Here is an 11,571-nt window from a genome sequence, read left to right as displayed (position 1 = left end):
GTCTCGTAGCCACCTTTCCTTACCAGGATTCACTGGAGTGACGGGACGGAGACGGAGCCCCTGTCCTCGACGCTCTCCGTTGAGTGGTCAGCGCTTGGTTGCTTTCCCCTCAAGATGCGATTCATGAAAGGACATCTGGTCACATCGAAAGCACTCCACAGGAACGAAGGCAGTTGTACATGTCGATCTCATTGCAAGAATAACCCATTAAGAAAAAACCCCAAGTGCGTGCTCGTGATCGAGCGGCATAACCGTGACCCTTTAAACCCGACGTAGTCCTAGAAACCATGCTACAGAAGCCCCTCCTTTTTGTTGGTATTCGAGGTGGCAAAACAAAAACCCGCAAAATCATTTTCTCGCGTTGCGTGAAGCAACTACCCAAACCGAGTGCAAAGTCAAGTCGGGATCATAATTTACAACTCATCGTGACCCTCAATGTCCTCCTCGTCGACAACGGCGGACTTGACGGCCTCGGCGGCGTCCTTGACCTTCTCCTTGATACCCTCCTTGGCCTCCTCGGTAGCGGCAGGAGCCTGGCTGGGCTTGTCCTCATCGGCCTTCTCCGCGGGCTTCGCGCTGTAGGCGTCAATGTTGTGGCTGCCGTTCTCGGCGATGAACTTGGCGAGATCCTCGACCGAGCGAGTGCCGCTGTACTCAAGAGGCTCGTCCTTCTTGCCAGCACGGAAGAGCTTGATGGTGGGGAAACCCTGGATCTCATCGGGAACATCGTTGGCAGTAGCGTCGACCTTGGCGATGGTAACCTTGGAGGCGAAGTCGGGGTTCTTGGCGTAGAGGGTAGCGAGCTCATCGTACTTGGGGGCGAGACTAAATCACTGTTAGCATTTTGGGACCGACAACGTGGGGAATCGGAGAACCTACGCCTTGCAGTGACCGCACCAAGGAGCGTAGAACTCGAGGAGAACATCCTTGTCGCCGTCAATGACCTCCTGCTGGTAGTTGTTGGCAACGACAACGGTGACGGGGCCCTCCTGCTTCTCGGGAACGGGCTCCGACTTGATGCTGGGGTCGACCTTGCCGGCAAGGTACTCGTCAACGTATTTGCCAATGGCCTTCTCGGTGATCTTCTCGTCCTGGCTGAAGGGGAACTTCTGGTTCTTGGCCGTGTCCTGAATGGCGAAGGCGGGCCACTTGCCGACCTCAAGGTTCAGGTTGGCACCGTGCTGACCGAAAGTCTTAGCATCAATGGTGGCGAAGTTGATCTTGCCCTTCTGCTTCTCGGCAATGGGCTTGAGCTCCTTGGCGAGCTGTTCACGCTCCTCGGGGGTCTCGGCGAAGATGTAGGCCAAGGGAATGCCGGCCTGTGCATGTTAGATTCAGAATTTCAGCTCCAGGATACACAGTGACTTACGCTCATGTAACCGGAGTAAGTCTCAGGGCCGACCTCGCCAACCAGAGGAGTGGCAGCGGTCTTGATGAACTTCTCGAGAGCCTCCTTCTCGACGGCCTCAGTGTAGACGTCCTTGCCATCGTCGAAAGACTTGTACAGGACGATGGCGGGCTGCTTGACGCCCTCAGCCTCGGCGACGGCGGCGTCGTTGGTGGCACCGAAGAGGTACTCATCACGGAGGTCCTTGGCGACGGCGGTGAAGGTCTCGTTGGTAGCCTTGTCGTCCTTGTCGAAGTAGGCGACGAGAACCACCTTATCGGCGGTCTTGAACTCCTCGAGGCTGTCCTTTGCGAGGGTCGAAACGGCGGGAAGGGACTGCTTTGTCATGTACGACACGATACTGTAGCTGCGATTAGGACAAACGGCTGGTCCTCAGGACGACAGTTCGGCAACTCACGCATCCGCCTTCCTCTGGCCGGCGTAGGGAGCGATGGAGTCAAGGCCACGGAAGACCTTGAGGGTGGGGTAGCCCTCGACACCGTACTCCTGGCACAGGTCCTGGTGCGCAGTGCAGTCGACCTTGGCGAGCTTGATGTTCTTCTCCTTCAGCTGGGTGGCGGCTTCCTCGTACTCGGGGGCGAGGGCCTTGCAGTGGCCGCACCACGGAGCGAAGACTGTGTCACAGAGGTCAGTGTCGGTTCAGGTGCAAAGGCGGACGGGAAGGCGGGACGTACACTCAGCGAGAACGAGGTCGTTGGCGCCCACGAAGTCGTTGAACGAGTCCTTGGTGAGCTCCTCGACATCAGAGGCCGAGGCGAGCGCGGCGGCGCCCACAAGGCCGAGGACGGCGTTCCTGAAAGTCTTCATGGTGGAGGGATGTGCAATTGACTCGGGCGGAGAGTGTGTGGAAGGAGGGTCGTGGAGAGGCTGCTCGGAGCTCTTGTAAAGGGCCCGCTTGCCAGCTGTGATTTATAAGGCAAGTGCCGGGGCGGATAGACGTGCAAGCTGGCCTTTAGTTCGCGCGCGCGGAGAGCCCTGCACAGCTGGCTTGGCGTGGGAGCTTGGGCCGGTCCGAGGGTCCACAGCGATGTGCACCAGCCATGGAACCATTCGCCCGCTTCCACGGCCCTGCCTTTCCGCCTCAGCTGTATAATTCCACTGCCGCCCGTCTCGGGGGCGAATTCGCCTTCCGCCTGCCCTTACCGGACGCTCAGCCCAGCGTCGCCGCACCGTGGCAGCACGAGCGCCCGGGGCTTCTGGCGATGAGGACACGGTATTGCATCCGCTTAGCCTGAACAGGCTCCACCGACCCGCGCACCAACCAACAGCCAACCAGCCACGCTCACCAAACTATATCGCTTTATGCACGTGTTCTTATCGTATTCCAATTTAGCACTGTCGCCTTGCGGGCGAGGCTATGTCACCGTCCTGACTCTCCCAGCAGACCCTCTGTGTCCTCCTCTCCCTCGCGAAACGACTCCGGGCTGCTGAGACGGCGACTGCCCCGCTCCGGGCTCTTGCCTCTACCTTCGCTCAACGCCATAGCCAGTGCAGCCCCGTCCGCTCTCCCTCTGTCAACATCCACCATTGCCATTAGCGGGAACGGCAGTCCGACCAGGACCGCAAGGAACCAGAACGCCTGGAGGCGTTAGTAGGAGTCATGGCGTGCACCGGAGTGAACTTACTGGGCGGATCTCCCCCGTGGCATCCGTGATCGCGCCGACCACTGCTGGTCCGAAAATGCTCGAGCCCTTGTCTGTGATAGCGTACAGTGCGTAGAAGGCCGCCTCGAATCCTGGGGGAATGAGCTCTCCAAAGAGGCTGCGGCAATACGAGGACAGGCCGCCCATGACAAAGCCGTAGACTGCACCCAAGGGATACATCTCCCACGGTTGCTGGAGCCCAAACACCCCTAGTTTGCGGATCGCTGGGATGTATCCAAGAAGTCCGTAGATGGGAATCAGCTCAAACAGACAGATACAAGACAATATCGTTTGAGTGGGCTTGAGACCCATCATAATGGACAGCCGACTCCACGAAAATGCCCCGATTATACCCGTCACCGTAACCACGACGTTGATGAAGGCAACATCGCCGGGTTTCATTGCCAGCGAAGTCTTTGCGAAAAGGACTGCCGTTCCGCTCACCGTCGCGATGGCATCGCTGAGGAGAAACCATGCGCCGAGGAAGAGAAGGACGTCTTTCAATTTCCGCGCGTGCATGACAGTCTTTCCAAGAGACTTCCAGGAATACTTGAAATATTCCAAGCCAGTCTGCAACCTGCCCTCCCTTCCGCCGATATGTAGCTGAGGCCCAGGTCGAGACTTCAGCCAAAGGCCGGCCGGTATGGTGAAGACGAACCACCAAGCCCCAACGAAGAATAGCACGAGTCGGAGCGAGAAGTTGGTCGACTCTGTAGCGACTTGCATGACAATGATGATGGCAATGGCCTGAACCAGTAGGGCCGCTATGTAGCCGATGCCGATTCCGTACGAGCTGATTCGTGTGGAGAGGGCTAGCTCATGTGACGAAGTCTAAGTCGACGTTAGCACTGACCCGCTTGACTGTGCGGCGAAAAGCCATTTCGGCCTCGACTTGCAAGCAGTTGCAAGAATGGTTTCCTTTAGGGGCATTTATAGCTCCACACGTCTGGACGCGGGTACTGCCGAGACTTGTGCAAGAGTGGAGCAAGCCATGGTCGAAAAGATTTGTAAAACACAGGTTACTCACAGCGGGCGATTTAGGAAATGGTGTCGTATGGTCCACGTATGAAGAATGCCGCAGCAGTGCAGACCTTTGATGTGGCACTTCATCGTAGTCTAAATCTTCCTCATCCTCAGTTCCAGATCTGTCATGCTCATGATAGCCATCGTCTTCCTCGCCATAAGAGTCTTCAGGTTCATGGTGATATTCCGCAACGCGCGGGTGATTTCTGACGAGCAGTGGAAGGAATGAGTTGAGCAAGACAAACGAGGCACCAAAGCAGGTGTTTGCAATGATTGCGAGCAAAGCTCCAAGTACGAACACTTGGGGCGTGACCGGAAGGAAGAACATTGTTGCAACGGCGCCCACAAAGGCGAAGTTTAGAAGGAACGTCTTCCGATGCATGCCATGGTCGGCGGCTCCAGACATGGATATGATCAACAGAGCCTGAACCAGAACGCTGATAGAGAAGGTATACATGGCAAAGCTGGCCGTATTGACCTCGGCGCCCAGGATATAGACTACGCATTGTGCGGCATCCGAGTTTGGAACATGGTTAGACGTTGCGTTCGGCGGCAGTGGGTTATCGAAGGGAGTGGTGCACGGAGTTTTGCCGTCCGACTGCAGGACACCGCGTTCTCGAGCAAGCTGCTCGAGGGTGATTGGTATGAAGGATCCTTGAAGCCATGGTCAGCCAAGTTGAATCGGCACTATGCTTGCGCTCTAGAAGCTGTCGGCAGGACCGGACACCCTTGTGACGAAACGACATCGAGGCGGTCTGGGACAGAGCACGGAGCCTTGTATCGCATTCGCAGACATGTCCGCCAGGCAAACCGGGAGCGCATCGCAGCCGCGACGGAGGTTGCGGCAAGCCATAGACAGGGAAGCTTACCAACACCGCAAACAACAAACACCTACGAACTGGTCAGCGCGCATGCTCTCCACAGTGTCCCAGGGATCTTGTGTACCTCGGCAGCCCATCCGTAACCGTAGAAGCCCCACAACTCCGTGCGCGAGGTCAGAGAGGTGTCCTCGCCATCATACTGCGGCGGGCGGGCAGGGATGTTGCGCTCGCGGTCAGGACCCATGGTGTCGGCGGCTATTGAGCGTTCATCGTCGGCGCTGTAGGAGGTCTGGAAGGAGCGCTTGGAGGTGGCGGACGGCTGGCGAAAGAGGTCCGGGCGGAAAGGCGGCGAGTGTTGTGGAGGTACTTGCGGAGGCGGGTTGTGCTGTTGGCGCGGAACCATTACGAGTCGGACCGCCTGGGGTACGTGCGAGCACAGGGTTGGTGGGAGCTGAACGAGGGGCGTCGCTGTGATTCGAGCGTGCTACCGGCCTGCGCTGCAGAGCATTACGCTCTCTGAGGGCCTCTTGCGTCCATCATGGGCCGTCGCGACGACGGGAGAGAGGAGAGGCAGGAGGACACTGTCTGGTACAGGCCGCTGTCAGGCTGTGGATCTCCGTGACCGTGATGCGATCTTCCCGCGTGATCGAGCCAGCCAGCGCCAAAGCCCAGCCGGCGATAGCAGATGTGCCAGACGTGCATGCCGCCGCAGACACGGCGAAGCGCATGCGGGCTGAGCTCAACCAGACAATGCGACTGCCTTCCGCCCGGACATCGCGCCGGTCAAAAAAAAAAAGAAAAGTGCACATGAGCGCAGGTTAGGTAGGTAGTCCTTAAGTCCTGTCTATCGTCACGCTCACTCCTCAAACCTCAACTGCCCGGCACGCCCCACGTATTACTCGCGCTGCCTCCCGATGCGGTGTGCTGGTTTGCCAAGCAGATAAGCGGAGGGCGAGCAGTCGTTCCGTTGCTGACAGGCGCACCACCACAGCGCGACGACGACATGAGGGACGTGAGCGTGAGGCGAACGCGAAGTCACAAGTCGCGCCGACCCTGCAACCCCACCCTCCGCCGGAAATAGCCCGCTGGACCGCTGGACCACGGGCTGCACTCCGCCTGCACCTCCTGCGCCTGGACCGGCTGTCGGCAGACGTCCTCACAGCCGGCCTGAGTACCTGGTGTCTTTGCTCTGCAGGTCCCCAGTGATTGGTTCATCGTCTTGACATTTGTTGTTTCAAAGCCTATTGGGTCGCCTTTTCTGCGCGCATTATGCGGCTCTGCGAGTAATTGCTGCCAAAAACCTCGCTGCCCGTCCGAACGCGTCTCTCTGCCTGAAAATGGTGCCCTGGGAAGCAACGGGAGCCATTGATTTCCTATCTCGGCGGCAGCCAAGGCAGCGTGCGAGAGTCGCATCGTGCAACCCACCATGTTTCAAGAAACAATGGCGGCCAGTTGGACGCTTGCACAGGCGGGAGCAGCTGCGGGGCATTGGTGGATGGACGCAGGCTGCGGAAAAGGCGTTTCCGGGCAGGGTCTCCCGCGACGCCTCGATTGCTTGCGCTCTGGCGATCCGCCTGCCTGCCACACGTCTCGGCTAGCATCGTGCATGGCGTTCACGCGGAGCGGGAGCCGGCCACCGGAGTAGCGCTCCGCCGTCATCAGCTCGGCAGCCGACTTTAATGAGACTACGGCAGAGGTGCCATGGTTGGGCTGTTTGGCCGCGTTTCACAAATGTTCGGCATGGGTGCGGGCGTGCGAGCCCAGCCCCGTGGCCGGCGGGCTCAGGAGCGGCTGCAGGCGTGCTCAGGAGAGCGATGCCGTGCCGGGTTTGCGCTGTTGCACGGAACACACGGGCAGCGCTGGCACGCGCGACGGCCGCGCCTCGTCTATTTCGACCGCAGCAAAGGCCGCCAGGCCATGTGTCGCGCCCGCCAGCTGCGAGGGCGCATGTTGCGCAAGTGAAGGCGCGCGACGTGGAAGTAGCAATTTCGCGTGCTTGCTTTGCGGCACGCAGGGCGCAGTTTGATTGTCAGGACAACGCGCGGTGGTGAAGAACGGTCGTCGGCGGCCAAGACTGGGAGCGAGAAGGCTGGGCGGATTGGCGGCGAGCGGCCCTCACCACCTGCTGCATCATCGCTCGCCTTCTTTCCCTCAACATCACCCCAAGGCGCGCACGCCGACCACACCCACCCCTCGCCACCGACCGCCCAGACGCTCTCTCCGCACCCTGTCGACGCACAGCGCGCCCTCGCTGCCTCGCCCCACCCCGCTGGCCGACGAACAAAGCCGCTCCGCGGATTGCACCTGCCTGCGCCGTTGCGCGTTGCCTCCGCCGCCTGGCTGCCGCACTCGAGCGCCCCGGCCCCGCGTCCCCGCCCCCAGACCATCGCAGCCTCCACGCAGCACCTCCCGCAATTTTCCAAAATACCGTTGGCCGAGCGCAAGGCGGAGGACGGGCTTGAGGGGGTGCAGGGGAGTTACGGCGACGGCGCCGACGGAGCGAAGGGGAGGAGTATGCCCGGCATCGTCTCGATGGATCGAAATGGCGCGCAGGGCGCCAGCTTGGGCAAGCTGGACGACAGAGCGCTGGCCGCATCCGCGGCGGCGCACTCCAAGCTCAATGGCGACGTTCCTCTGCCGCACGTCGACCGTCCTTCCGACATGAACGGCAAAGCCACCACCAACGGCGCAGCCTCGCAGTCGCAATCTCCGCCTGCCGACCTCTCGCAACTGCCACCGGAGCTGGTTCACTTCACCGAATTCTACATGCCCTTCGGCAAGCTCGTGGAGCGCGTCGCGCAAGAGACAAACGTGTCGCTCAGTGAGCTCCTGGATAAAATGAGTAACCTGCAAATATCATCCACTCCTGCGATAAATGGCGTCAATGGACACGCCGTCAATGGGGCGGCACCCCAGTCCCGGGATAACGAGGAAAAGAAGACGTTGATGTTGAACTGGGCATGGGGAGAGAGGGAAAAGTTCATCAAGCTTCTAGTGTTGTCGAAGTGGAGTCGCAGCTGTGAAGACGTGAGCAAGATGATAGACCTGAACGCGTGGTTGACGGAGCAAATGAACCATTATGAAGAGGCGCCTAAATGGATCGGCCAATTGAAGCTCAACATGGACCTTGCAAAGGCTCCTAACCCGGATCTCAAGACTGCGCTCGAGGTGCTCAGCACCGGAAAGGCCCCTTGGATGCCAGATGTATGTTTGTTCTCCTGCAAAAGTGATGCGTAGACTGACGGGATCAGTTGGGCTACCTTCCCGCCGAACCACTGACTCCACAGCAAATGCTCAAGACCGTCACCAATCTAAATGCGCTTTTGGCCATCCGCATCAATCTGCATGAAGAGCTTCCGCGGCAAATGAAAGACTGGTCCATTGCGAGCGGCCGCGCCACATTTCGTGTCCCGTCTGAATTCCAGCTCGACGTCTCGATAGCGGATGAAGACCCCTCATCCTCGTTCTTCATTGTCGACCTACAATTCCTTTTCTCCCCGAAGCCAGAAGTTCCCGATGGATGGTTCCGAGACTGGGTGGAACCGCAAGCGAACCTTGTTTTAGCTAACACGGGCCTGAGCGGGATCTACGACTGGTTACATGGCTTTGTGCTCACCCATAAGCTCACAACGCTCAAGATGCAAGCCTACGAGCTTGCGCATACATCATGGGCCAATTCCATCCATGTGCAACAGGTCCATCGCTCATTGACGGTGCAATACTGGACCGGTACCTCTGGGGCAAAGAGTTGGATTGAAATTGGCATTTCCAGCGGCAAATCCAAGGACGGCAAAGTATCCTGGCGTGGTCCCAGTCCGCCGCAGCTCACCCTTCGATGGACGCGTAAAGGTGTGCCGGTGGAAACCATTCCTCTCAAGATCGATTGGACCGAGCTGTCTTTGGAGAACATATTGAAAGCTATCATCGCCTTGCATATCAGCTTCATCTTGGAGTCGATTCGCAACCAGTTATCCACCCTATCCGAGAAGCGATCTGGCTTGTCTATGGAAACCATCACTTCTCCTGCCGAACCGGCTGACTGTTGCTTGCACTTACGACCAGGCCGCACGTCCAAGGCGACGGAAGTGAGGATAGACCCGATTTCGGGAGGACTATCTCTACGGCCAGTAACTCCGTTCTCATTGCACCTGGAAAGGACCATGAAAGACATTGCTATGGATGCCGCTTCAAAGATTGAGACATTGATTTGTAACGATCTCCAGAATCGTGTTGACAAGGAGGCCTACAACGTGGGCTGGACAAAACTCACACACATCAATATTCGACCCGAAGCTACGAGCGCATCAGTACAGCAGAAGGTAGTTGCTCAGAGTTTTTATCGCTGTCCAAACTGGCTGTCGAGATGGGTGCTGGGTTTAACCGTGAATCTCGACGGAGAGAACTGGTGGATTTTAGAGCTGTAAGTATAGTACTAGGGAAGGGGCGAGCTACCCAAAGACTGACCCAAAATCCCAGATCTAACGAAAGCATCGGCAACGGTATCCAGGAGGTGATTCCGCTTTTGGGAACCGCCCCTTCTGGAAGGAAACAGCCGTTGTCCTACAAATTTCTCCGCGCCGTGGAGGAGATTGCCAGTGCTCAATTCACATTTGCGATTGCCATCAAAGAGCTCAGACGGATGCATGTGCCGAATGTACTCCGCATCGTCCGCGATCAGAAGAGGAAAAAGAACCCTACAGATCGCCCTGTCCCACAAGTTACGCCAGCACTATTCATCAAGAGCGGCCCTCTCCTTGGCGAGAAGGAGGGCCACAACAGTTGGGCTGGCGAGATACTAAGGCTCCACCACAAGGGACTAGACACAAATACCGGATGCGTTGTTCATGCCGTCAAGGGTCAGATGTCACAAGGGCACGTTGACTTCAACCTGGTATCATCACAGGCGGGAGATGTTTCCTTCAACAGCGATGGCACCTTTGAGGTCAGGTTGAGAACGCCTTTTGGCGAGCCCTTCCTCGAAAAGATCATCAACCGCCTGAAGCGCATCGAGCGTCTTGGTAGGATCGTTGATGTTGCCAAAGACCAAAAGCTGCCCTGCTCGGAGATCAGCCTGTCCCGCGTTGTATTCCGCTACTGTGGCAACTACAAGGCCGACATTCGCTTCCCCGAGGGCTCGCCGGTTGAGCTTCACATCTCCCCGAACAATCCCCATCGCCGAGTTGCAGCATTCCTCAAAAATGTGCTGAACCACCGGGATAGCAGCAAGGCATTTCCTTATTTCATGAAAATCCTTTCTCAAACCTTGCCGCTGCTTAGAGGGTTTGAGGCGATGGAAAGCAGCGCACCTGCTCCTGCCTCTATGCCTCAGCCGTACATCAACCCTCGCAGCTTGGATTGGTATCGAATCTGCTATGAAAACCCCATGACTACGTTTGATATCCGGTTACGAACACGACATGACAGCATGGAATGGCACATTCACGATTCGACGAATCAGCAGGCTCACCCCCGCTCCCCGGAATTTGTTGCGGCAATGAAGGACGTTCTCAAGCAAAGCGGCGACAAGTGGATAGGCGTGAGGACTGGCATCGTCGCGAAGATCGAAGGTGTGGAAGGTGCACTGAAGAAACTGGATGAAGTGGTCAAGAAACACCAAAAGCCGGTTGTGGACAGGCCAGTCGGTGGTGCTGGCCCGGCACAGCAAGTGACGGGGCCTAGCCAGCAGATCAAGCCGCAGACGCAAGGTCAGGCGAAGCTGCCGAATCAGCCGCCAGCCATCAAACCCGATCCCGAAGTCATCATGCTAGATTGAAGGGGGAAAGGGTTTTACGTTTCAACGACTATCAGTATGGTTATTCTTATGATGCGAGAGATGCTACGAGCCAAGGCTCGAGAGGAAAGTTTTCATAGAAGGATTTCTTTCATTCTTCCACCTCTAGGCCAGACGCTCCCTGGTTGTGCCTCGGAAAAAGACGGCAGTCGGCTTCTACGGTACGCTCAATGGCTTCTTCACGTTCTCGTCGATGTTTAGCTACACCTCTCTGCTGCTTTATTGATACCCGGCGTTTTCCCCTCCTCAAGCGTGGCCGGCTTCTCATTTCTTCTTTCCCGATAATACTAGTTTCTTTCCGCCCTCATGCTCTCTACCATCGAGTTTGGGGCACGGTGCAATGCATGCCCAGGCCTTATTACACACGATTCGTTTCACTTGCTGCAAGACACAGTGTACAACCCGATGTATCCTTCCGTTGCTTTTCTCTTCAACGATGCGGGCGCGAGTAATCAAATCCCCTCCCGCTTTTCATACCCCTTCCCATTTTCCGTTCCTCGAGTTGGACGCTGAAATGTTGGCTTCCTTCACATCAGGACCCTGAGCCAGGATGGAGGGGTTTCTTTTTCTTTCCCTTTCGTTCAATTCATATTCTTGGGTCACGGATTATCTTGCGCAGCCAAGTCAGGCACTTTTTCTCTGATCTTGGTCTCCGCTCATTGGTGCGAGTCAATTCAGATTGTGTATTGGGAAGATGATTGGATTTTCATTTCTGGCCTCGGTAGTAGGCCACTTCATGGAGAGAGGGAGAGAAGGAGAGAGGGAGAGAGGGAGAGAGGGAGAGGCTTTTCAGCCGTTCTCGTGCGACAAATGCCAAGAAAGACAGATTGCAGGAGGGACAGCAGTATAGCAATGGAGGGAAATGGATACCAAGGAGTACGGCGG

General features: G+C 57.2%; 3 protein-coding genes across 3 annotated transcripts; 1 reads left to right on the top strand and 2 right to left on the bottom strand.

Annotated features, from left to right (window-relative positions):
- Positions 1-413: 413 nt before the first annotated feature.
- BKCO1_5000179 (protein disulfide isomerase) lies at positions 414-2,215 on the bottom strand (the record flags this gene model as incomplete). Its single annotated transcript, XM_020276766.1, has 5 exons — positions 414-825; positions 880-1,319; positions 1,370-1,748; positions 1,806-2,022; positions 2,083-2,215. The coding sequence occupies 5 exons, from the start codon at positions 2,213-2,215 to the stop codon at positions 414-416; spliced, it is 1,581 nt and encodes a 526-aa protein (XP_020134161.1).
- Positions 2,216-2,768: 553 nt separating this feature from the next.
- BKCO1_5000178 (autophagy protein atg22) lies at positions 2,769-5,298 on the bottom strand (the record flags this gene model as incomplete). The annotated part of the gene is made up of 5 exons (XM_020276765.1): positions 2,769-2,987; positions 3,034-3,882; positions 4,079-4,728; positions 4,944-4,965; positions 5,020-5,298. 5 exons carry the CDS (start codon positions 5,296-5,298, stop codon positions 2,769-2,771), a joined length of 2,019 nt encoding a protein of 672 aa, XP_020134160.1.
- A 1,328-nt stretch (positions 5,299-6,626) lies between these two features.
- On the top strand, positions 6,627-10,668 carry BKCO1_5000177 (med14-domain-containing protein; the record flags this gene model as incomplete). The annotated part of the gene is made up of 4 exons (XM_020276764.1): positions 6,627-6,853; positions 6,917-8,099; positions 8,147-9,315; positions 9,372-10,668. 4 exons carry the CDS (start codon positions 6,627-6,629, stop codon positions 10,666-10,668), a joined length of 3,876 nt encoding a protein of 1,291 aa, XP_020134167.1.
- Between the last annotated feature and the right edge of the window lie 903 nt (positions 10,669-11,571).

The sequence above is a fragment of the Diplodia corticola genome (assembly GCF_001883845.1).
Source record: "Diplodia corticola strain CBS 112549 chromosome Unknown scaffold5, whole genome shotgun sequence".
NCBI lineage: Eukaryota > Fungi > Ascomycota > Dothideomycetes > Botryosphaeriales > Botryosphaeriaceae > Diplodia > Diplodia corticola.
This window is presented reverse-complemented; position numbering and strand designations above follow the sequence as displayed.